This window comes from Wyeomyia smithii, chromosome 1, assembly GCF_029784165.1.
Source record: "Wyeomyia smithii strain HCP4-BCI-WySm-NY-G18 chromosome 1, ASM2978416v1, whole genome shotgun sequence".
Classification (NCBI taxonomy): Eukaryota; Metazoa; Arthropoda; class Insecta; order Diptera; family Culicidae; genus Wyeomyia; species Wyeomyia smithii.
This window is the reverse complement of record NC_073694.1, coordinates 168,443,118-168,468,715: the sequence shown is the minus strand read 5'-3', so window position 1 is coordinate 168,468,715 and position 25,598 is coordinate 168,443,118. Positions and strand designations below refer to the sequence as shown.

At 42.5% G+C, this 25,598-nt stretch overlaps 1 protein-coding gene across 3 annotated transcripts in view; it reads right to left on the bottom strand.

Annotated features, from left to right (window-relative positions):
- The window catches only part of LOC129717879 (uncharacterized), a 56,820-nt gene that overhangs the window by 10,109 nt on the left and 21,113 nt on the right, over positions 1-25,598 (bottom strand). Inside the window, exons 2-4 of one of the 3 annotated variants that reach the window (XM_055668151.1) lie at positions 19,426-19,615; positions 1,711-1,815; positions 390-891 (exon numbers count right to left, since the gene is read on the bottom strand). In XM_055668151.1, coding sequence (XP_055524126.1) covers positions 854-891; positions 1,711-1,815; positions 19,426-19,615 — 333 coding nt within the window. In that variant the 3' untranslated portion in view covers positions 390-853. Of the gene's footprint in view, positions 1-389; positions 1,105-1,710; positions 1,816-19,425; positions 19,616-25,598 lie in introns of those variants that run through there. The other 2 variants (XM_055668159.1, XM_055668145.1) reach the window with 2 other exon arrangements.

Below are 25,598 nucleotides of genomic sequence, written 5' to 3'. Positions count from 1 at the left end.
TGTGAAGCAATTATTGCACCATAAAAAGTTAATTCTTTCTCCGGCACACGACGGCACCCAGAGCTCTACCGAAGGTATGTGATGTTGATCCTCGCAACACAATGATTGCTAGTGTGTCAAAAGCGTTTTATGATTGGCCTATAATGGAGCCAAGTTAGTTAGCAGCGAGCGGTTCGTTACAACAGGGGACTTTATTGGTCGACCTTGAGCGATTATACGTCTGTCCGGCGATGTTAAGGTGAAAGTCAGTCACTGTCAACGGTCCGTGTCGCCGTCAATGTCAGCGCCGAAAACAAGTAGCCTAATTAAAATTCACTCGCACGCGTCGTATTTACAATTGCCAATATAATTAAGGTTAATGTCCACGAACAGAGGAAGAAAAAACTAGATTGTTTCATTCGGTGTTTGTTTCTTTTTACAATGTCAACTAAAATAATTTATTAAATAGCATTGTTAATTAAATCTATAATACAAGGGTTTCCTACACACTTGGTTTGTTAACCGTTTCTCCTCATTTCCTTACTTCTGTTTTTCTTCGGTTCGGTTTTGTACAAAGCCCGCAAGCAGGCAGGCTGAGGTTTAGACATTGGTTCCAGAATAGTTCGCAAAAATATTCAAGTGGGGACTCGGGAGTAGAAATATTTCAACAGTTTTAACAGAAAATTTGATATGGCATCAAATTCCACCCGGGCGGCGCCGGGGTCAAGTTATCACTTCGCTTCTAACTTCGCTAACCTATAGAGTTGTTGTTTTTATACGATATTTTTATTTCGCCGAAAATGCCAAACTATTAGCTAGAGCGTTTCCAGTCAAAGAACGATGGGATTTACTTTGTAAGGTGGCTGGACTGGACTTAGAAGTATCTTAGATTTCTGAAAAGCGAGTTATAATCTGTGAAAAAGAACGGGAAGGGGCAATGCCAATTATCAGACTTTGCTTTTTCTGTGCTTTTGTTTCCTATCATTGCATTAAACGGTTAGCGTGTGACACAGGGGCTTTACGGGATTCTTTTGGTTATTGACGAACATTCGTTACCAAACAACGGGACTTGTTTAGTTCCGGTTGACCTTGGATTGGGGTTGAGCTAAGTGACTCAAAAGTACACTACGAATTATTAACAACAACGAAACAAAACAAAAAATAATTAGGAGGATTGATTATTTACATCGGATTTGGATTTGTTAGTTTGCTCAATTGCTTATGCGGTAGGTTAGAACCCCGGTAAAATTTATCGTTAAACTGGTCATTGTTACACATTCCTTGATAAATTCCACACGATCATGTAGTTGAAGTTTTTTTGTTGGCAAAGTATTAGTTTTTCATTCATGTTGTTTATAGTTAGCGATTAATTGTTGTTTATATTCTCTATGTGTATAACTTGGTCTCAGGGGTTATGGGATCCCACTACCTCATTCCCACGTAGTGCCTCGGCACCCTCGGTAGACTAATTGGGATTGTTTAGAGTCGCCATTCAGAAATTAGCATGAGAAAACCTCTCTCAGACATGCAGTACAAAGTATAGGCAGGGTTAGATGCTGAAATCAATCACAGCGGCAGAATTTAAATAATTTACGCTGTATGTGGCAGGCAGTTTGTTAGTATCAGCTTGACCAGACACTCGATTAGGCAGTGGTAGCAGTAGTAGTAGCAGTATTAGCACCAGAAGCCAACCTAAGGTGACGCAATTTTTCGATTACGACTCAATCTTACTTTGCGGGGTGTTCGGAGGCACGAAGCCGTAGCCGGAAGCGCCAACAATCACGCCACTGGATTCCATTGGACCATCGTTAGGGGGAGGAGGAAACACGACGGGACCTGCAAAAAATTCAAAGAATGGCCGGAATGTAGTCTATCATTAGTCTAGGCTTGAAAATTAGCATACATTAGTTAAGAATTCGAATGCTTTGTGCTATTCATAGCAAAAAGTCGTGAGAGACAATCCATGTGAGTTAAAGTTGAAATTATGTGACCCGTTTGAAACGTTTCAAGAATGCAGCCACAGTAACAAACGCCAAACTTTCTTTGAAATGTTTCATGTTTTTGCATAGCAACAAATGAAATACAGCAACACAGTACATAAGTAGTTGGAAAGTCGCTTCTACGTCGAAGTTGAAATGAAATTAAATAGAACTCTGGTTCTTATTACTGCGATAGACAGCCCAAAAGTGCGAAAACCGCACATCAAACTTGAAACTCACCACTTCCACCGTTATTACCCAACAAACTCTTACACCGCAACACACACGAAGTAACTGCGAATCAGTTTACATAAATCAACATTACTTTATGGCCGTTCCTCGGTACTTTGTCTTGCGAGTGCTAATCGCATCCACCACCAGAAGGAACCACCCGCCCCGATAGAGATATTTAAATGTCAATCTTATGGAATCTCGTGTCGATCGGTGGCTGATTTGCCACCGCGGTACGAACAGGCAGCAGCCCCCAGAGTCTAATTCCCTAACAAAAAAAAAAACGCTTGCCAGCCCGCCCGCCTAATGGAATCAACACCCTTTCGGTCTGCTTGATTGCGTATCTTGAGCTAGAAATAAATTTAAAAAAACGCTTCTACGAACCAGAAACAAACGCTTTTAATGATAAAAAAACAGTTGAGATATACTCAAATTAAATCAAAAGATTGATAAGCGGTACACCTAAAAGCCAAATATTGGAATGTAGCACCAAGGCTATGCTTTGCCATCTTGATATTGGAAAATTTGTTACTCAAGCTTATCCGCAGCATTCATCGGCAGCCGCTTCAACAAGGTTGGGACGCATATTACAAAACATTTTGGAAGCTCTGAATCTGTCTTACCCAACTGTGCCCTCCATCGGTTTCTGTAACATTTTTAGGGACAGGAAACTCCAGGCAGCCGCTGCAGGCAAGTACTCTAGTACCAACAGTAACAACTAACTTGGATGTCTCGATTCTATTTGGAGACTACAACCAGCCCAAGTGGCATCTCACTCGCAAATAGCAGATGCACTCCGAAGGATACATTCGAGTTTAGTGTCTTTGGAATCTCAACGAATTGAGTTAAAGCAGCCATCAAAAAATTGAAATCTTCCTGTTCAGTTGGTCCAGATGGAATTCCTGCCTTTGTGCTTAAAAAATATAGTGATATTCTGACCCATCCATTGACAGTTCTGTTAAATGCTTCTTTAGCGCAATCGTAATTTTCCTTTTATTGGAAATGTGAAAATGAAACTACATTTCCGAAGCGGTCTATCTCTACCAACCTTGTTTAATAACTCTTGTAACGTGCTTCAAAACCCAAGTTGACGCTGTTTACACGGATCTTACAGCTGCGTTTGATCGAGTGGATCATGGTATTCTCTTAGCAGGATTGGAGAAAATCGGCGTGTCTCTCGCTTTTGTCACCCAGAGCTATATGTTAATATCGGTTCTGCTCAGTCTCAGAGTCCAATCCTTCTGGAGTGCCCCAAAGAAGTAGTCTTGAACCATTGCTGTTTGCACTACGAGATCGAAACAATGCTTCGATCTGGCTGCCAAATGTGTTACGCGGATGATGTTACAATTCATAGGATATTGACGTAGAACTACGTTTTTCTTTAGCCTACCACATAGGGTTGTAAATAGGAAAACTATTAACGAAAAGGGTACGAAAAATGTCCTTTTTAAATGCTTATAAATCGGTTTGTTTTCAACCGACTTCCTTGATTAGCGCAGCAGCGGGTTACGCCAGTAAACACACCACATTACGTAACTAAGCAGCAGTGAACACAAACGTCTTGATATGCCAGTTAAAGGCTTCGGTATTCTTTCCGCGATAAAGTTTTGCTTTATCAACTTCGGCAACAACACATTCTGTGCTGAATTCAAGAAAACACAATCTGTCGCGGCCGTCTTATTTACTGAATGCCAAAACAACTTTTACAGATATTGAACAGCATAATGTCTTTCTCAAGGCAAATAAACAAGTAATTGAATGTTAATGATTCCAGAGGAAATTCCCTTCCGTGAAACAATCCTTCCGAATTACCACGTTATGAAGACCGCTGCCCATGCTTGTCTTTTCTCCTCAGTAAACCTCTAAAGTGCAGGAGAACATCTTGCACTGCGGAAACAACTGTCGTCACACTAAAGAGCAAATCAATACGCTCATGCTAGAAGAGAGCGACAAACGATTTTTTCTGTTGAGCTACCTGAACGCATTGCGGTGAAATCTGAAATCTCTCACTTGCGAGACAATGAACTATGGTGTACTTTCTCACACGTGTGGACTTCACGCACAATAATTACACTGCAGAGCAATCTGCGGTGCGTTTCACAGTTGGTTTCTTGGGCATGGCAGAAGAGGAAAAGAGATTGGGAGAAAAAAAATAGACTGAGTTGCTCGTGCCGCTCGTACCGGTCGAATTTACTCTAGTGGAATTCGTTCGTAGCTTCACGAGGACTACATTTTTCCCGGTTGTTTTTTTTTCACCTTCCGGACTACTCGCCAGTGGACACTGTTGTGCACTTCTGCGTTTTCCCTGTAGAGTGATTCACCACTTTTGTTTCTATCAGATGTGGGGTGAGCTGGAAGTGTGTTTGTCTCTCTGTAAGCTGGTTGAGACACTTTAGAGTGAGAAAGGAGCAGTGTGGTGAAAGCATTTGCTACACGCAGGCACATACTGGAAGGGAAGTGCGCGGTGAATTTTTTCTCCTCTCCTTTCACATACTGAGGAGAATGACAAGCATGCCGCTGTCAGCTTCTTGGACTAACACTTCCCAAATAACAAAACAGGTTTTATCAAGGTTTTATAGCGCTGTTTTGTCTATATTGAATGCTATAAAACTTCGATAAAACCAATATTGTTACTAGGGTTGAACAACGGCACATTGAAAATACGCTAGATCACCAAATGCGTTATAAACAACACACATTCGTTGTACCGGTTCCAAAACTAATCAACGGTTGAGTTAATTTAGCACAATGTTGATGTGGTTCCGCATTATTCAACTTTTGCGTGCAGCTTTGGAGTTTCACGAAGATCTACTGTGCGGTGAAAAAAGATTCTATTTTCGGGAGACTGTATAAACATTACCTTGTAACTATACAAAGGTAACTATACAAAGGCGTGCAGTGTTATACTATATTCTGCCATAACAGTCACATTCCGAGTCGAACAACCAAGCGCATCGGTTGTGTTTATCGGTCGTCTCGATATATTCGCAAAAAGTAATCGAACAACAGGCATCGCTTGCCCGGTCGCGGTCTAACGAGTGCTGTGCAGTGCCAAATAATTCCGCTTTGAAGGTCATCCGCTATTGTTTGCTTTGTTGCTGCGTAGCTGAACCGCCGCTGCTGAACCGATCGTTTCGGTGTTTAGCTGTGTTGAAGACAACCAGAGCTACAAACAAAGAAGAAAGTGTAAATCCGCACAGCTGCCGGCTGCCGGCTGCTGCACCCAACGATTACGTGACCACATTGTCGAAGACAACTTGAGCATCGCTCGAAATCAAGAAAAGGTACGTGTTTCTTGTCGGTGTTAAGGCGCTAGCCTTAGCACAATGGAAGTCGATCCTCCGACACCGAACCCTCCTGACCCTGTCCCTCCTGCTCCTTCCCCCGCTGTTCACTCTTCAGTTCCCCCTCGTGCCAGGCTCTACCTTGACGAAACAGCAGGTTCACGTTTCGTTGTATATTTCCGGCCAAAAGCAGGACCTAAGTCGAAATCCCTGAACATATCACAAATTTCGAAAGACCTGACGTCACGCTTCAAGGCCGTGACTGAAATAATCAAGGTCAGACCAAACAAGCTCCCTGTTGTGGTCAATGACCTGAAACAGGCCAACGATATAGCTTGTTTCGAGCTCTTTACTCGGGAGTATCGCGTATACATACCGGCCCGAGACGTGGGGATCGACGGCGTCGTGACCGATCCGAGTTTGTCCGTCGAGTGCCTCTTGAAGGATGCTGTAGGCTGTTTTAAAAACAGCAGCCTTCCTGAGGTTAAGGTATTAGAGGTTAAACAACTGCGATCTGTGTCGCTCGTCGGCGACAAAAAAGTATACACTCCGTCAGACTCGTTTCGTGTCACGTTCGCCGGGTCTGCATTGCCGAGTCACGTCTTGATCCACCGGGTTCGTCTTCCTGTGCGCTTATTTGTGCCCCGTTTAATGAACTGCACCAATTGCAAGCAGTTAGGTCACACAGCCGCCTACTGTTGCAATAAGGCACGGTGCGGTAAGTGTGGAGAGAACCATGCCGACGATTCCTGTAGTGCGAATGCTGAAAAATGTATCCACTGCGCGGAGAATCAGCATGAGCTCTCCACATGCGCGGTGTACATGCAGCGCAAGGATAAATTGAAACGGTCTCTCAAAGAGCGTTCAAAGCGTTCTTACGCTGATATGCTCAAGAAGACCACGACCACTTCTACCATAACAGCGAACCCCTTTGATCTGTTGTATTCAGATGAAACCGACTCTGACGAACCACTAGAGGGAACTTCTTTTGCCAATCTTGGGGAGTCTAGAAAGAGGAAAAATCTTTCCTCCCCTAAGCTTCCCAGAAAAGGTCCTAAGATTTCCCAAAGTGGAAAGAACAGTACAACCAAAACTAAAGGTGCTACGGAAAAACCCCTCCTGGGCTTGGTAATTTAAAGTCTCAGAAGGAGTTCCCAGCACTTCCAGGAACATCTAAAACCCCAGTTGCTCCTTCTGCACATCCAGTTGACAAAACAAATGCTGGATTGGTGAATTTTTCTAATATTGTGGACTGGATTTTCGAAAATTTCAATATACCTGATCCAATTAAAATCTTTCTTACAGCGCTCCTCCCAACAGTTAGATCATTTTTGAAGCAGTTGACTGCCCAATGGCCCCTCCTTGCAGCGATTGTATCCTTCGATGCCTAATTCAACTGCGTATATGAAGGATTCTATCTCTGTCTTACAGTGGAATTGTAGAAGTATTCTACCAAAAATTGATTCGTTTAAAGTTTTGATAAATAAAAACAAATGCGATGCATTTTCCCTTTGTGAAACTTGGCTTACTTCAAATATTGATCTCAACTTCCATGATTTTAATATTATTCGCCTTGATCGAGACACCCCATATGGAGGAGTACTTTTAGGGATTAAAAAGTGCTATTCTTTCTATCGTATTAACCTCCCCTCGATTCCAGGCATCGAAGTTGTCGCATGTCAAATGACAATACAAGGTAAAGAGCTTTGTATTGCCTCAATATATATTCCTCCCAGAGCACAGGTTGGGCAACGGCTGCTCTTTGATTTAATAGAACTTCTTCCCTCACCACGTTTGATTTTGGGAGACTTCAACTCTCATGGCGTGGCTTGGGGTTCCCCTTACAATGATAACCGCTCCTCTTTAATCTATAACCTTTGCGATGACTTCGACATGACTATTTTAAACAACGGTGAAATGACACGTATCCCGAAACCTCCAGCGCGCCCAAGCGCTTTGGATCTATCCTTATGTTCGACGTCGCTACGGTTGGATTGCACATGGAAGGTAATCCTCGATCCTCACGGTAGCGACCATCTGCCTATTCTTATTTCAATTACTAACGGTTCAACTCGCATGCGACCAATTGACATTCCGTATGACCTCACACGGAATGTCGATTGGAAGTTATACGAGGAAATGATTTCAAAAGCGGTCGAGTCGATTCAACATCATCCACCACTTGAAGAATACAACCTCCTCGCGGGCTTGATTCTCGACGCCGTGTTGCAAGCCCAAACGAAGAAATATCCCGGCGTAACGATCAAAGAACGGCCTCCCACTCCGTGGTGGGACCAAGAGTGCTCCGATGTCTACACGCAAAGATCCGACGCGTTTTTGGCCTACCAGAAGGGAGGTATACCCGACGACTATATACGGTATTCGGAGCTTAATACCAAGCTTAAAAGCCTGGCTAAAGCAAAGAAACGCGGATATTGGCGTCGGTTCGTGAACGAGACGTCGAGGGAGACATCGATGAGCACTCTTTGGAACACAGCCCGAAGAATGCGGAATCGCGTAACGGTCAACGAAAGCGAGGAGTCTTCAAGTCGGTGGATATTTGATTTTGCCAGGAAAGTATGTCCGGACTCTGTTCCTGAGCAAAATATTGTTCGTGATGCGTCTCCGGGCCACGACGCGATAGAATCACGTTTTACGATGGCAGAATTTTCAGTTGCCCTCCTGTCCTGAGCAAAACATTGTACCGCAGGATTGGAGGCAAGTGAAGGTGATCGCCATCCAAAAACCAGGGAAACCAGCTTCTGATCACAACTCTTACAGGCCGATTGCAATGCTATCCTGTATCCGGAAATTGATGGAAAAAATGTTACTCCGTCGTTTAGACCATTGGGTCGAATCAAATGGTCTACTATCAGATACTCAATTTGGCTTCCGCCGCGCCAAAGGGACGAATGATTGTCTTGCGTTGCTTTCAACAGATATTCAGCTGGCGTATGCTCGCAAAGAACAAATGGCGTCTGCGTTCTTGGACATTAAGGGGGCTTTTGATTCCGTTTCTATTGACATTCTTTCGGGTAAACTTCACCGACAAGGATTTTCTCCAATTTTGAACAATTTTTTGCACAATTTGTTGTCCGAAAAGCACATGCATTTTACGCATGGCGATTTGGCAACTTTTCGCATTAGCTACATGGGTCTTCCCCAGGGCTCATGTTTAAGCCCCCTTCTTTACAACTTTTATGTAAATGACATCGACGAATGTCTGGCAAATTCATGCACGATAAGACAACTTGCAGACGACAGTGTAATCTCTGTTACAGGAGCCAAAGCTGCCGATTTGCAAGGACCATTGCAAGATACCTTGGACAATTTGTCTGCTTGGGCTTTACAGCTAGGTATCGAATTCTCTCCGGAGAAGACTGAGATAGTAGTTTTTTCTAGGAAGCATGAACCTGCTCAGCTTCAAACACAGTTAATGGGTAAAACGATTTCTCAGGTTTTAGTACACAAATATCTTGGTGTCTGGTTCGACTCTAAAGGCACCTGGGGTTGTCACGTGAGGTATCTGATGAAAAATGTCAACAAAGAGTGAATTTTCTTCGTACAATAACCGGACAATGGTGGGGAGCCCACCCAGGAGACCTTATAAGGCTTTACCAAACAACGATATTGTCTGTAATTGAATACGGGTGTTTCTGCTTCCGCTTCGCAGCAAACACACATTTGATCAAACTGGAGCGAATACAATATCGTTGTTTGCGTATCGCTTTAGGATGCATGCAGTCGACCCATACGATGAGTCTGGAGGTCTTAGCTGGAGTTCTACCATTGAAAAACCGCTTTTGGAGCCTCTCTTCTCGTATTCTTATTAAATGTGAGGTCTTGAACCGTCCTGTGATTGATAATTTTGAAAGGTTAATCGAACTCAATTCTCAAACCCGTTTTATGACATTGTATTTCAATCACATGTCTCAGAATATTAACCCTTCTCCGAACATTCCAAATCGTGTCAACTTATTGAATACTTCTGATTCTACTGTGTTCTTCGATACATCCATGATAGAAGAAATTCGTGGAATCCCGGATCATTTACGCGTGCAGCAGATCCCTAAAAAATTTTCCAATAAATATCGAAACATCAACTGCGACAATATGTTCTACACTGACGGATCACTTCTGGATGGGTCCACTGGCTTCGGTATCTTCAATAATCATTTAGCCGTCTCCTATAAGCTCGATAATCCTGCTTCTGTTTACGTCGCAGAATTAGCTGCAATTCAGTACACCCTAGAGATTATCGAAAAAATGCCCACGGACCATTATTTCATCTTTACGGACAGTCTCAGTTCTATCGAGGCTCTCCGATCGATGAAAGATGTTAAGCACTCTCCGTATTTCCTGGGGAAAATACGGGAACATTTGAGTGCTTATCCGAAAAATCGTTTCAGATTACCTTAGCGTGAGTCCCTTCTCACTGCTCGATACCGGGCAATGAGAAAGCGGACTCTTTGGCTAAGGTGGGTGCAATAAACGGCGATATTTACGAAAGACCAATTGCTTACAATGAATTTTTCGCATTTGTACGTCAGAATACGATCATCAGTTGGCAAAATTCATGGACTAAAGGGGAACTGGGAAGGTGGTTACATTCCATAATTCCCAAGGTATCGACGAACCCGTGGTTCAAGGGGTTGGATGTAGGTCGAGATTTCATTTGCGTGATGTCTCGGCTTATGTCCAACCACTATAGATTTGACGCGCATCTCCGTCGTATTGGGCTCGAAGAAAGCAGTATCTGTGCCTGTGGTGAAGGTTATCACGACATAGAGCACGTTGTTTGGTCATGCCCTGTTCACCGTGACGCCAGGTCTAAACTTGTAGCTTCCCTTCAGGCCGGAGGTAGACGGCCAGCTGTTCCTGTTCGTGATGTCTTGGCGAGCCGTGATCTACCCTACATGACCCTTATATACGTTTTCCTTAAATCCATCCATGCCCCAGTCTAGTCCCGTTCCCCTCCGTCTACACCCAACAAAACGACAAGAACACGTTTGAACCTTAAGCACAAAACCAGCAACCAGACCCCGCACAATAGAACCAGGACCCAAGGACTACGAGCCTCTGTCCCAACTCACGACATCGTGGCTCAGCAGTACGAATCCATACATGCCATTCGACGATTATCAGACGACCATTGAACAACAAAACACAGATTGGAAATTCCATGCTAGTTTTATAGTCGGCAGCGAGGATAAAAAATTTGCTTTAGTTTTTATGTCATCAGATATAATTGGCGCCGTTAAACATTAAATTGTATTTGTGCCGTGTCAAATAAATGTTATGTGAAGAAAAAAAACAGTGTTATGTCATTATAACATTCTATCGTTCAAAAAATTGTACTCTCAAGCTCAATATGGATCTTGGAAAGGACAGAGATCAAGCAAATATAATCTTTTTATTTGCCACATCTGCCTGGAACCTGAAACCGTTCTGTGCGAAGTGAAAGAAAAAAGCTGTTCGAAAGTTCATTTGTTGAACTTTTTCTGTAGTTAACTGTTCGTGCAAGCATAAAGTAAAAATCGCTCACAAAAACAAAAGAGGAGAAATGTTCATGAAAAAAAAACAATAAGAAACTCATTGCAACTTGATTCCACAGAGAAAAAAACATCTATATTTTATGTGAGGACGAAAACTTACTTTCTGTGCAACACATAAACTATACTTCGTGTACAATATATCCTTCGCTTGGTGAAGGGTATAATGACTGTTTTAGCGGGGTTTACCCCTTCTTCTAAGCACCACAGAGAGGTGGTGTTGGAAGCTGTGACCATAACAGTGGAAGAGAACTCCTCCCTGAAGACACCCTTTTACGGCTTCTACTGTGACAGACATATCTCCCAATACAACTGTGATCTTCCTGCTCGAAAGCATTGTTTGGATCGAGCTCATGCGTGACGTTATGCGTCTGGATCCGAGGCTCTGTAACTCTTCAACGTTCAACTGCGAGGTCGAGCCAGGAAAGTGAATGTTCATAAGAACATCCAGTGTTTCTTTGTTTGTGATAGTCTTATTGCCTTCTCCCTTTTTCAATTACTCAAGACCACTCGTATGATCCTTGGACATCGCTTTATGCAATCACGTTGAATGTCTTCATTCACAGAATCGAATTCTGGACCACCTTCTGGCTTTGCAGACTGTCCATTTCAATAATACACTAGTGACACTGTTAAACGAACGAAGACATCTGTCCAAAGGATTATTTAAACCATAGGAAGTTCTATGACGTCTAATAAACAATAAGTCACGCTCACGCAATCGTCGATTAGGAACATAAAACGACACATTACATAACAATGAAGGACTGTCAAGATTCCCCTGAATCAGATCAAACGCAAAAATCCACTGCAAATTAGTACGCCTGGTGTTTAACGTCTCCAAGGCGATAAGTTTACAGCGGCTTTCATAACTGGGCAGGTTAGCTGGGTCTGATCAAGGCAAGTGGCGAAGGGCAAATCGAATAAAGCAACGCTGGACCTCCCTAGTCGAATAATTTGCGTTGTATGAACTGGCAACCAAACGCATACCGCATATTCCAAAATGCTCCGAACCAGCAAGCAGAACAGCGCCTTGAGAGCATAAATGTCGTTGAAGTCTTTGGTGGTACGTCGAATGAATCCTAGTGTTGCGAACGCTTTAGCGGTTGTGATAGAGATGTGCTCGTCGAACTTAAGTTTACTATCAACGACGACTCCAAGATCTCGGATAGAAGCAACGCGTTGCAAGGTCTTTACTCCAATAGAGTAATCGAATTCGATTCTAGTTTGCCGGCGGGAAAATGTTATGGATTTACATTTTTCGATGTTTAATTCCATCCCGTTTTCGAGGCACCAACGTTGTAGCTCATTTACATCCGTCTGTAGTACATAACAATCGAGGTGAGTCTTCACAATGCGATAAGTTTTCAAATCGTCAGCGGCCAGCAATTTCTCACATTTCAAACGAGAGCACAGATCGTTGATGAACAATATAAAAATAAGCGGACCTAGGACACTACCTTGTGGAACGTCAGATGCGATGGAGAAGATGCGAGAATGCGAGCCGTTGATGTTGACGAAAGCATTTCGCTCTGTCAAATAGGAGCGCAGCCAACCTGTAATCCAGCATGGAAAACCCAAGTAATTGAGTTTAGCTATAGCAATATTATGTGGCACTTTGTCAAACGCCTTTGCGAAGTCGAAATAGATGGTGTCGATCTGTTGTCTGTTCTCGATTTCATTTGAAAGGAAACTGGTAAACGTCACTAGATGTGTAGTTGTTGACCGTTTCTTTACAAATCCGTGTTGAGACTCTGATATCAATGGTAGAGAAGCAGCGTAGAGCACGTCGTGGACTAATCCTTCAGAGATATTCGCCAGGCAGCACAAAATTGAAATACCACGATAATTCTCTACTGCGTGGCTAGAACCAGCTTTGTAAATCGGGCAAATTGAAGCGGTTTTCCATAAACTGGGAAATGTACTTTGACGTAGTGAGTTGTTGAAAATAATTTCTAACGGAGTTTTCAGAGAATCAGCACACTATTTCAGGAACAATGGCGTTAGATTATCAGTTCCCGGTCCCTTAGAGGCGTCTAGCTTTTTCAAGGCAGACCACACATCATACTGGAATATTTCAACGAGCGGAAGATTGAGGTTGAAAGTTGGGCAGTTTCTGAGACTATCAGGTGAAAATGTTGATGAGTTTGTGCTATGCACGGATTCAAAAAAGTCGGCGAACAGATTTGCTAAACCAACAGGTGATTTTGCAGTTGTGCCGTTCAGGGTCATCTCAGCAGGAAGGCGATTGGTGCGTTTGCTGTTGCGTATGAATGCCCAAAACGAAGAGGGATTTTGTTTAGCAGTAGTTTCCATACGAGCAATGTAATTACGAAACGCCACAGTTTGACATTCGCTGTAATGGGACTCAATTGCACGAAGGCTCTCACGGTTTTCGGCTGTTCGTGCACGAAAATAACGCTTTCGGTATTTTCGAACAACATTACGAAGGTGTTGCAGTTTCGCTGTCCACCATGGATTTCGATAAGGAAGTCGTCTACACCGTTTACGCGGAACGTGTGCGCTTAGGATACCGTACAGAGTGTTATGAAATGTACATACCGCTTCATTCGTATCCTTACCACAGAATAGCATTCTCCAGTCAACGGCAGACATAGCAGTGTTTAACCCCGGGAAGTCACAGTCTCGAAAGTCGAAGTCGTCAGTTTGGTTCGGGTCCTCGGTGATCGACAAAAAGGTATCATTCACGTCTATGCGAAGAACAAACGGCATGTGATGATTGTCAATTCTGAGAAGAGCGGAGGGTGGTTCGATAAGTTCGACACTATTTGTTTCATTCACAAAGGCTAAGTCCAGTAAACGTCCGCGTGAATTCAACAGAGTGTTGATTTGATGGAGACCAGAAGCAACCATCGATTCAACCAATACGATTTCCTGTTCAGAAGATGCGTTCGACGGCAGCAAACCATTGATATCTTCGTCGTTACTCCATCTCAGCTGAGGAAGATTGTAATCTCCAAAGACCACAATCGTGTCGGCATCTGACATGCGTTCACGAAGTTGCAGACCAGCGGCAGCGTGCAGAAGTTTGAAGTAACAGCTTCCGTGATCCTAAACTAAGAGATCACTTGCCAGTCGATTCAAATGGTATAACGGGTCGATTTTTGACTTCTGTTCTTCATCTCGATTACGGAAACAGCCACCTTCTGCCATTTTAGGCGGTTTTCCAGAGAGCTGCTCTCGTCAACATCGCAGTCAACTTAAGTCGCCATCTTAGAATTTGAATGGTGTCTGAGGTTGAATTTTGGCCTCTAAGCAACATCTTTATTATAAAAAGACCAATATTGCTTGGTGTTCGGTCATTCTCAACTGTTTTCCAGAAACCAAATGTCGCCATCATAGATTTCGAAATAGTGTTTGGGTCGATTTTTGGCTTCTGTTGAAATCTGTAATTAATTTGAGTGGGACGCCGCCTTCTTTTCACCCCACTCCCATCTCTATATTAGGAAAAGATGACTCTAAAGCTATGTAGAAATTTGTTTAGAAATCAAAGTCTTGGTGCTACATTCCGGTTCGGAATCCGACCTTCTGTTTTATTATATACAGACTTCGCAGCCAACTGTAAAGTGTACAGGACAATTGCGGGCTAGCGCTACGACCCTTTTGACACTAACAGTCTCTCCTGAGCCGAGACTCGAACCTACGACGACTGGCTTGTTAGGCCAGCATCGTACCTCGAGACCAGCTGGGAGGCTAAAAATTTGTTTGGGAGCTCTCTTTTTCAAAAGAGGAAGTGGTATCAAGCCACCTAATAAACATTTCTTGCCCTCAAAAACTTTCGTATGCCAAATTTGGTTCCATTGGCTTGAATAGTTTTCAAGTTTTGTAGAAATTTGTTGATTTAATTTGTGAGGGAACCACTGCTTCTAGAGGAAGGAGGGGTCTCAAACCATCTAAAGAACCTCTGTTGGCCCCAAAAACCCCTGCTTATATATTTTTTTTAATTACAACTAACTCACCACCAGTATAACTTCTACCTACTATCTTGCTTATTCTATGGCCTTTTCATTTTATAAGAGTGGAAGTTTCACTTAGTTCTATCACTTAAGAGCGGGATTTTCACACTTTGCCAATCTCTAAGTGCGCATACATCACTCCACTCGGTATTTTCTCGTGAGATCCCTTCCCTGACTTACGTCTACTTGCATTGGTTCAGCTGCGCAAGAAAGTGCAGTATTACGAGACTCGGATTAACTTAGTTAACCCTGAAAAAATAATCATATTTGGGTCTGCGTGAAAGGATGATCATGCGTCGAAATGACTCCCGACTTTTAAAAATGCAAGTTTTTTTCATAAATTATAGATAAACGTTCATTGCAGTGTTAACACATGTATACATAAATTTAGGTTTAAATATTTCTTTATTGATAAAGAAAGACCGAGAAAAAACCGACGAGTTGTTAGAAGAAAATGAGCAATATTGCTGCAAGCGAGGAGTCAAATTGACGCAGACTATCTTTCCAAGGTTATACAAAACAGAAGGTCGTGTACTGGATTTAACAGTATCGTTTGCAATTTCTTCTCCCGGTAGAAAACCGGTGTTTTTTTCGGATTCTGAATATGTCAAACAAGTGATGGAATCCTGTAGGATGATGTGAGAGGAGCGATGAGTGACGTTACATCCGCCCCCACTTCAATATGATTTGATTTGTGAGGAGAAATTTTACATGTATAACTTTCTATATGAATTCATGCATTTTTCCTGTACGTAAATCTAAGTGCCGTGTGAGCTTCTCGTCAACTGATCTGCCGTAATCTCGCAGACTCAGTCGTGTCGTTCTGCTCATTTGAGATTTCACTTGTCATGCTTGGTTTTCGTTTGATGACCTCTCTTGCGTCTTCCAATAAAGAGGAAGGACTTCATTCTCAAAAATTCCATACGTATCGCCTATCAATTTGGTGTAATCGTTTTTCGCTTCTGATTTTGGATGCATTCATCATTAGCTTAACTTCTGACAGACTTGTCGCTGCTATCATTACATCTTCGACCTCCTTCTACTCATCTTCTCCCCTGGCATGTCGCATATAGGAATAGGTTTCGTCCGGTTAATATCGCGATTGGCCTTATAATTACGCGATGTAAACCCTTCAAATAATCGCGTCTGCGTTTGCTTTCTCAAAAGTATTCAAGATTGGTAATAGATACTTATTTGAATGTACTTAGATGCTTCGATTGGTGGATGATTTCCACCCGCGTCACTCGCATAGGATCGCGGTGTTTGATATGAAAAGTACTCAATATTCGTCTTCGTAATGGGTAGCTTCGCGCGCAGCATCGTTCGATTCCATCATTTAGCACGAAGAAATATTAACACAATACTTCCTTTCCGCCGCAGTCGTGAAAATGCAGCGATAAACTCGAGCTCGGTCTAGTCTTTTAGCCGTAGATTGCTTGCGCGTTGCAAATTGAAGCAATGGATACCGTTTAATAACCCGTAATGAGTTAACTTCGCGCGTGACATTGTTTGAATCTGTCACTTACCACGGTAACACAACTCTTTCTTTCCGTCACAGTCGTGGAGATGCAGAAGTAAACTCGGTCACCGACAACAACGGCTGGTACACTTCCTTCCTCACAACATCCTTCCTTACCCTAAAGATCGTAAGGACGTGGCCGGCGCCGTTATCGATCCATACAAAGCGGTAGCTACTGAATTATTGTACACTGAAGATGGCAAACTAATCCCAAGTTGCAATATACGTGGTTCCTTGTGCAACTTCACTAGCTCAGATCGTTCATGGAGGAGCAACTACCAAATGTGCGGTCGTTCAAGCTCAAGCTCAACACATAAACTGTACTTCGTATACAACCTTTGCGCTGGATATTAAGTCTTTGTGTGTAGACTCAAAATTATTGTGAAAAGAAAATTATTCGTGATTGAAAAAAGCGATGCAGCCAAAATTCCCAAAGAGCGTGGCAATGTTTTTTTTTTGCTAGAGATACTATTTTGGATACTGAAAAAACAGTATTTTGGGACTAACACGCAATATAGACCGTTCCGATAATTATAAATACACTTACGATCAACCGTCATTTCAAATAACGTGCAGTATTCAACCAAACGTTGGCTGCGTTCTGTTGTTTACATCCAAAAGAAACAGATGCTGTCATTTTTTCTAACATTTAGTGCGAAATTTTGAAAATGCGTGGCCTTTCTCCCGAGCAAATAAAGCGAATTGTGCACAAATGGGGCACCTTGAGTGGTCTTTCTATAAGAAAATTAGCCAGAGAAGAAGGTATAAGCACAGACTAACAGACATAACACGTCGAATAAATTTTCAATAAAATCATCGTTCGGACGATTCCAGTACTTTACGTTAGTAACACTAGCACCATCTGCTGTCGCGTTCGCGCTGCGTCATGTATTTCGACATCAGCGCCAGCGTTAATGCATGTATCAAATGGGGAACTACAAAATATGTATGAGATTGCATGACAGCGCCCCAGACGACGTTTTCGCGCGACGACTGTTATTCAATTGAAAATTTGAAATGAACGTTTTTTGTGGCAATGGAGCTAGGTTCCAGTGTTACGTCTGTTAGTCTGTGGTATAAGTGTCGGAGCAGTTCAAACCGCATTGCGGAAGTATTGTGAAGAGTGTACATTTACTGATGCCCCAAGACGTGGTAGAAAACCCGGGCCTGTTGATCCCATGATGGACAAAAAGGTTAGGGAATACTACAAGCGGCATCCTTCAGTATCAGTACGAGATGTGGCGAGAAAGCTTGGAACCTCGGCGAGTAACGTTATGCGTGCCAAGGGAAGAATGGGTCTGCAGACCCGTCGAAAGCAGAAGCAGCCAAAACGAAATCCAAAACAAGCTGAATCTGTGAAACCGAGAGCTCGGAAGCTTTATGACAAACTTCTGACCAAAAAAAATGGAGTGTGTTATCATGGATGACGAAACCTACGTAAAACTGGACTATAAGACTCTGCCAGGACTGCAATTTTATACATCACCGAAGGGAAAGGATGTCCCTGGACCAGTGAAAGCCATTTACACCGAAAAATTCGGCAAGAAGATAATGGTTTGGCAGGCCATTTGTGAATGTGGGAAAACATCTCGTCCATTCATTACGAATGACACAATGAATGGTAAAATTTACGTGAAAGAGTGTTTGCAGAAAAGGTTGTTACCCATGGTTAAGCAGCATAACAATCCTCCAATCTTTTGGCCCGATCTTGCTTTCTGCCATTACTCTAAGGATGCACTAGGGTGGTATTAAACAAATAATTCCACATGTGTCCCAAAGGAGATGAATCCTCCAAACTGCCCTGAAATTCGCCCTATTGAAACTTTTTGGGCTTTGACCAAGGCAAAGCTGAGGAAATATGTCAAACCAGCGGACAATGTTGAAAAATTTAAAAAAGATTGGCTTAAAGTGGTAAAAATGGTCGGAGAACACACTGTGTAAAAGCTAATGAGTAGTGTTAAGAGAAAAGTTAGAGAACTCGCGTATCCTACGAAAAATAATCCCAACTCGAATTGAAACTGGAAAGAAAACACATATTATCTATATTTCAGAATAAAATGACCCGAAAATTTCTGTATTTTTTGTTTTATTCAAGAAAGAAGATGTATTTATAATTTTCGGAACAGTCTATACTAAGTAAAAGAATTGTAACTCATCTAGATTTTAAATTAGTGAAAAAACATCAACCAATATCATAAATATAAAACAAAAACAGGAAGGATTCTATCAATTCTACTATCAACTTTAAAAGTACATGATAAATTTACTCGTCGCAGATACGTATTTCAATCACTGCTTATAATCTTTCTCAGTGCATATGTGAAATGCTGTCTTGCCCTAATATTGATAACCCTCAGCGAGTCGTAGTCCGATCAAACCGCTTAACATAAAACACGCATAGCGCATCACACACATGACTTTTAGTAGCTTAGTGGCGTTATTTCGGCATTATTCATGTTGAATTGATTCGGCCAGACTCCAAACCCCGGCATCAGATGGGCTAATTTGGCAGCGGGCGTGTGTTGTATGCCGTGGCTCCAATAATGCTTCATTAATTTGCGCCCATTAGAGGAAACAACCCGCAAGTCTAATCTCACGCTCATTTCCCTAGCGCACCATCGGCGCCGCCGCCGCTTCATCAAATCGCGGTTCGCTGCTTCCGAATCTGGGCTGCCACCGTCAGAGAGCCGCACGTTCCGTTGCGGTTCATGAATTATTTAAATTCGAGCGTGGAAAAAAATGCAGCAAAAACATTCTGCCCCGAACATTGTTTGCTCTGCTCAGGCAGAGCCGAAGATCACCGGTTTTGTTTCAGTATGTAAACGATGTAAACTAACTGTTTTATGTACTTATTGGAGGAGTTTTTTCTGCTTTTAATTATTTTAACAGAGAAACCAAACTCACCTCGGTTTTGTCGGGGATCGCGCCCGCTGGTGGCCGTTAGCTGATTGGAACTGAAGTCCTGCCCGGCGAAGGCTGTCGGTCCACCAAAGTCACCGGTCAGCGAGCTCAGGTCGAACGATGACAGCGGACTTCCGAAGCGTTGTGCTGTTGCTACTGCCAGGGACAGCAGGAGAGAAAAGCAAATGGCAAACTGTGGGAGAAAACACAAACGCATAACAAAACAATCAGTAATGAATCGAAAGTGATTAGCTGAACGACCACGGTCGCTATTCGTTGGCCACCACCGCACCGTACAAACTAGGTGAAAAATAGGGGACAAGCGAAGAAGTGGCGTCGAAATAAAAATTAAAATCGCCGCCAACGCAGACGGCCATGATCGCGCGACGCGAAAATAAAGAGATCAAAACAATTAAGCTTTATGACAGCGTGGTGCAGCCGCGTGTATGAAAAAGTAAAGAAAACGCCACCGAAAATCACGATCAAGGTTACGGGAAGTTCCGATACCTGCTGCGATGCCGAGGCCGCATTGTCAAGTTGCTTTGCTGTCGCACCAGAAACCGTCATGATTGGAATGAATTACACTGGGCGGCAAAATGAAAAAAAGCTCAAACCGGGAAAAATAAAAGATTACAGCTATTCAACCATTCCCATGAATTTTCTGTTTATAGTCAAATAAACCTGTGATATGTAACTTTCACCGCAACTACCCAATTTAAAACTGACGTTTACAACAGGTAACATTCACTGTCTTCTGCTTAGAAAAGAATATTCCTACATTTACTTGGTTATCTACATTTGAACTATAATGAAACAAGTTAGTTACAAAAATCACGTGAGTTTTTGTATCTAATTAAATTACAAAAGTTGGCATCAGACAAAAAGAGTTATATATTACTGCGTGGAATTCACCATCTGAAAATCTACCTTGACACCTACACGTAGAGAATTTCTATTATCAATCGCATACATCAATGAATTCTTTAGTATAAATTTTATGCACTGCTTGTCCGATGCAACTAAATCCAATGACGGTTCGTTGTCTACTACATAGCCATTTCTTACTTAACTGTATTTATTTGAAACTTATTCAATTTCTGTATGTTTGTTCCAACGTAATCCTGAATGCCTGAACCATTTTCCATTTTCACTTAGCTTGCGTGTTCTTCATTAAAAAAAGGTAGTAATAGAAGTATTAGAAGGAGACAGTGACAACAAAAGGGAAAAAGTGTGTGACAACGAAAGGGAAAGGGCTATCAGATGATAAGACAATTAAAATTTTTTTTGTTCGACGCCATTTCTAAATCCGAGATGATGATCGCCATTACGCCTTCTATTTTGTATAGAGAAGGCGTCATTACGCCGTGTGTGTAACTGGGCCTTTCCTCTGGAAAGCTATATTACAACTTCAATAAACATTCGAAAACTCTTTAATTTGGTGCTTTCAAATCAGCTATTGACTATCTTTATGTCCGTGTTTATAATCAACGGCAACTTCAAGAATCATGTGCACGATTTCGTCGAAAGAATTTTTTGCGTAATTTTTAAACCAAAATCATCGCTAAATGTAACTTTCAACAATTGCAGATCAAGTGAAGATACTCTCATTGTGAGATAAGTACTACAACAGCAAGTCCTTCGGAATCCCTCCGGCAACACTGCGGCCTTTGTTATTTTCAATACCAATGCCAATGAAAAACCATCAAAACATCTTCTCGAAATCCACAAAGCGAAACCCCGTCTCGAACGGTGGTGGTACAATACCACTGAAAACAAGAATTTATTTGTTTATTCTGAAGCACCTGAAGCGATGTAATTGATTTCTTGTAATTGGAACTAAAAGATGAAGTATTTTTTTTTTGCCTAAACCCCGCAGCGCACTGCTAACGAACGCAAGCAAAGTTATTATGAAAATCGATCATAAAATCCCCACCGGGGGTCTACGTTGCGTCAAGCGTTGTCAAGTCGGTCGTCGCCAACTTCGACCGCGGGTTATTCATGCAGAGCCGGCCGCATGGAAGTACCTGCAACGATTCATGTTATGCTTCACACATATTGGCACTGAAAGCGAACCGAGATGCGTTCTGTTTTCATAGCTAGCGCTAAACACGAAAGTGACCCCCTCGGTCGCTAAAGTCTGCCATCCGAGGGACACCGATGCGGTTGAGGGCCACAATCGCAGTGATGCAGGCGAAAACAATAGAACAACATTTTCCACTCGCACGAATAGATGAATTAGGGTCATTGAAGAATTTTCGTCGGAGACGGAATTCCGGTATCGTTACAGATGCTTTTCATCGTGAATAGTGACATACCATGTCAAATTAAGTGCCTCGTTATAAAGGGACGCTTTTTTGCGACCAATTATGCGATTTAGCAACTATCAAATCAATTTGCGCGCCTGCCACCGTTAACAGCCGACGGAATGCAGCGGAAAAATTGGCGGAAAATTGTTAAAAACTGTCGCTAACTAAGCGTGAGTTACAATGAGCTTTTGTTTGTCGCTCAGATTTGCAAATTTACGGTTACTGTTTTAGGCACGGTGCCGTACGACGCTGGGCGGTGACATTCGTCGCGGGCTAATAGAATCCCCGGCCCTGGCCGCTCCAGCAGTGTATTGCATAACTGGTGGCTCCATAACTGTTTTCTATCGCCGCCACACAAGTAGGTAGGTTGTTGGCTATGAAAGAGCCATTCATTAATCCATCGTGCGCAGAACCTTCGGCATTGGTTTTGCTATATCTGTATGTGTGTGTTCAAAGCGTGTGTGATGTACTAATTCGGTTTTGTGAACTGCACAGCCTCGCCCGGTCAGCAGGTTCCCCACAACATTCGTTACAGTACATTACATTTTAATAGGTTTTTAATGCAACTGGCTTTGCCAGGAGAAAACTTGCTTGAATTCTTAGTGTTTTTTTTTTGTTTCACGAAATGCCCTACTTAAGTTGCATTAGTAGTGATACCCATGTCCGTTTTATTTTTCTGTAAATTTATCACCATTCATTTTATTTTAATTACAGACAGTAAAGAAAGTTAATGAAACATTTCGGAAATATTTCAACTGCGCGAAAGGTCTTCTGACCTGTCAGATTTAATAAATGTACTTTTCTTGTAAGTTCCAAAACCAAAAAACAATGTTTTTAAAAACCCCTGAAAATCATTGAAATAATATCACGATTAATCTTGCAACCCATTATTCGCGTTGATCAAAGTCTTTCCCAGCTTGGCTTGGTGTGAAATTTACATTTACATAGGGGTAAACACATAGTACGGCTACGGTGGAAAACCGATTACGCTCGAAGAAAAATATAGGTAATTTTAAATAACTAGATGATTTCTATACACATTCCACAATGCACACACGACGGCGGCGTTTGCGCGCAGCTGTCTGCCGCCCCCCGTTTGAGGCGATCATTTGGTGATTCGATTGGGATTTTTTTCTTCTCTCGACCCTATTGACGGTAGCAGTAACTTTCTCACCGGCTTCCAGCCTCTTCAGGTGGCCCCGGCGTTCGGATTATCTCATCGCATATTCATGATATATGGGGAAGCATTTTCACGACTTCGGCTGTGCATGACTGCAGAAATGTTCGATGATCGGTCGTAAATTGCGCCACCCAAGGATGCCGTCAGTGGAGGTTGTCAATTAAACTAGTTCTGGTATTGTCTGCTTGTAACAAACGAGGTGGCGTAATTTGGAGTGGGTCTTCTATTGTTCGCGACACGCGATCCGGTTCGGTGTTTTATCTAAAAAATTGCTTCACATCCGAGCCCCTATTAGTAGACGCAGATAAAGAAAGAGGATCAACAATAGCTGACATTATGAACCCGCTTAAAAAACACACACAAACCTAACCGCAGTGTGAATGGTAAATGCAGGTAACATTAAAGATATCTTCACACCTGACAGCTGAGCGCGAAAAGTGGCACTTAATTGCATAATATCATCGGCTGAAGAAGCTTCGACACGGGAGAAAGGAAAAGTTCGCTGAGCCGAGCTTCGATTGATCGGTTTGGAAACAGCGATACATATCTGCATATTTTGCTGATATTGAGTGCAACAATAGGTCAGGAAACAACGGCGAAAATATAGCAATATCTTACTCGTGTCCCTGATATAAATTATTATACTGCAGCAGTTTGAATATTGTACAAAACAGAAAACAAAAATGCTTGTGGTAACAAAAATTATAGTTTCTTTTTTATTTTTTTTATGGAAACTAGTCATTTACTTTTAACCACTAGGATAACATTTCTAGGGTAGAGAATGGCTTCGGCAGTGGTTTTCTGAATGAGATTGCTGCCTAAAACCTGTCGAAGAAAACCGTCTCTCACTCAATGTGAAACTGGACGGTGGCTTTTTTCCATACAATTTTGAGGATAGGTTTCTTCTCACATTCTGATGAGTATTATAATGGCCGATCATGATGTGAGCGAAAGATGAAGACACCACTTCGATGAACACTTGAATGGAGTAAAGCAAGAGGATCAAGGCGACGATGGAGAAGATATCGTCGATGCAGTACAGGACATGGATGTGCCACTCGTCGGCAAAGATGGTTTCGAAGCAAAGCTTATCAAGATGGGTTCGAATAAATTGGTCGAGTGCCTGCATCAAGATTTGGGATACCGAACAGCTGGCGGTGAAATGGAAGGATGAGGTTATCTACCGTACCTACAAAAAAGCGATAAACTGGACTGTTAGAACTATCGTGCGATCGCCAAAAGTAAATAGAATCTGGGGAAGTTATTAAGCTGGCTTGGTAAAAGGCCAATCAACAACAGACCAAATCTTCGCTTTGCGGAAGATCCTCAGAAGAGCGGTGAGTACACAGTCCCTATGTACCATCTATTCATCGATTTGAATGCTACATATGATACAATTGAGCGATACGAGCAATGGAAGCTAATGGACGGGAACGGTTTCCCGGGAAGCTGATCTGACTGATCGAGGCTACGGTGGATGAAATTTATGTTATTTATGTTTGACTTCAATTGTACTGTGATTTGGATAGGGTGGTCGCAAAACATATGGAACTAGTACTATGTGAGAATTCCAGGCTTATCCGGATCATTCGAAACCCGCAATGGACTTCGGCAAGGTGATGGTCTCTCTTGTTCGCTGTTCAATATTGTGCTTTGCCGATGTCGTAGACATTAGAAGCGATGGCAGAGCAGTACATCAGACTTGAAGGGTTTGAAGATTAATAGGTCCAAAACGAAGTACATGCTGACTGGAACCGAGCACTACAGGGTCTGCTAAGACGACAATATGACGATCAACGGCGATGACCTTGAGGTAGCCGACGAATACCTCAAACAACGATACCAGCCGTGAGATCCGGAGGTGTCTTATCTAATCGCACATAAGACCGATTGTTCTCTACAGGCACAAGGCATGAACAATGCTCGAGGAGGACTTGCGAGCACTTTGGGTTTTCGAACGACAGGTGCTATCTACGGCTATGTGCAGGAGGACGGTATATGGCGGCGAAGGATAAATCACGAGCTTGAGCAACTCGCTGACGAACCCAGTATCTCAAAAGTGATCAAAGCCAGACAGATACGCCGGGCAGGACTTGTTGCACGAATGCCGGACAATTACTCTACAAAACAAGTAACACAGCGAGTAAGGACTAACTAGAGCAAGACCTGGTAAGCATTAGATGCCCACGGGATTGGTGAAACGCGGCCAGGAATCGATTCAATTGGAGGAATGTTGTTTATCAGGCTATATCTTAATGATGTTACGCCAATGGGATGGAAAGAAGCTCTTTATAGTAGAGCAGCAAGCTTCAAACAGAAGGATGAAACTTCCCACACAAGCACGGATATAAATGATAAACGTGTCACTTATTTTAATAGTACAGAAAACACCTGGGAAATAGATCAAATGTCTCTGGTCGAAGTGCTGAGTCCACACAGAGAAAAAATCCTCCTAGCAGAACTCTGGGAAATGTGAAAAACCTTATTATCTGATCTGATCTGCTTTTAGTACCTTCATTAATTCGAGTGTTTTGGATTCAGTCTTTTGTTTTTGATTTTGTCATACCAAATATTCTACCTTTCGTGACTCTGCTTTTCTTGATTTTCGGTTTTCCATAGGAGGCTCCATTTCGTACTGTCATTCCGACAGTTCAAATCACACCTGGCCAAGCTCACCCACATTTCAATGA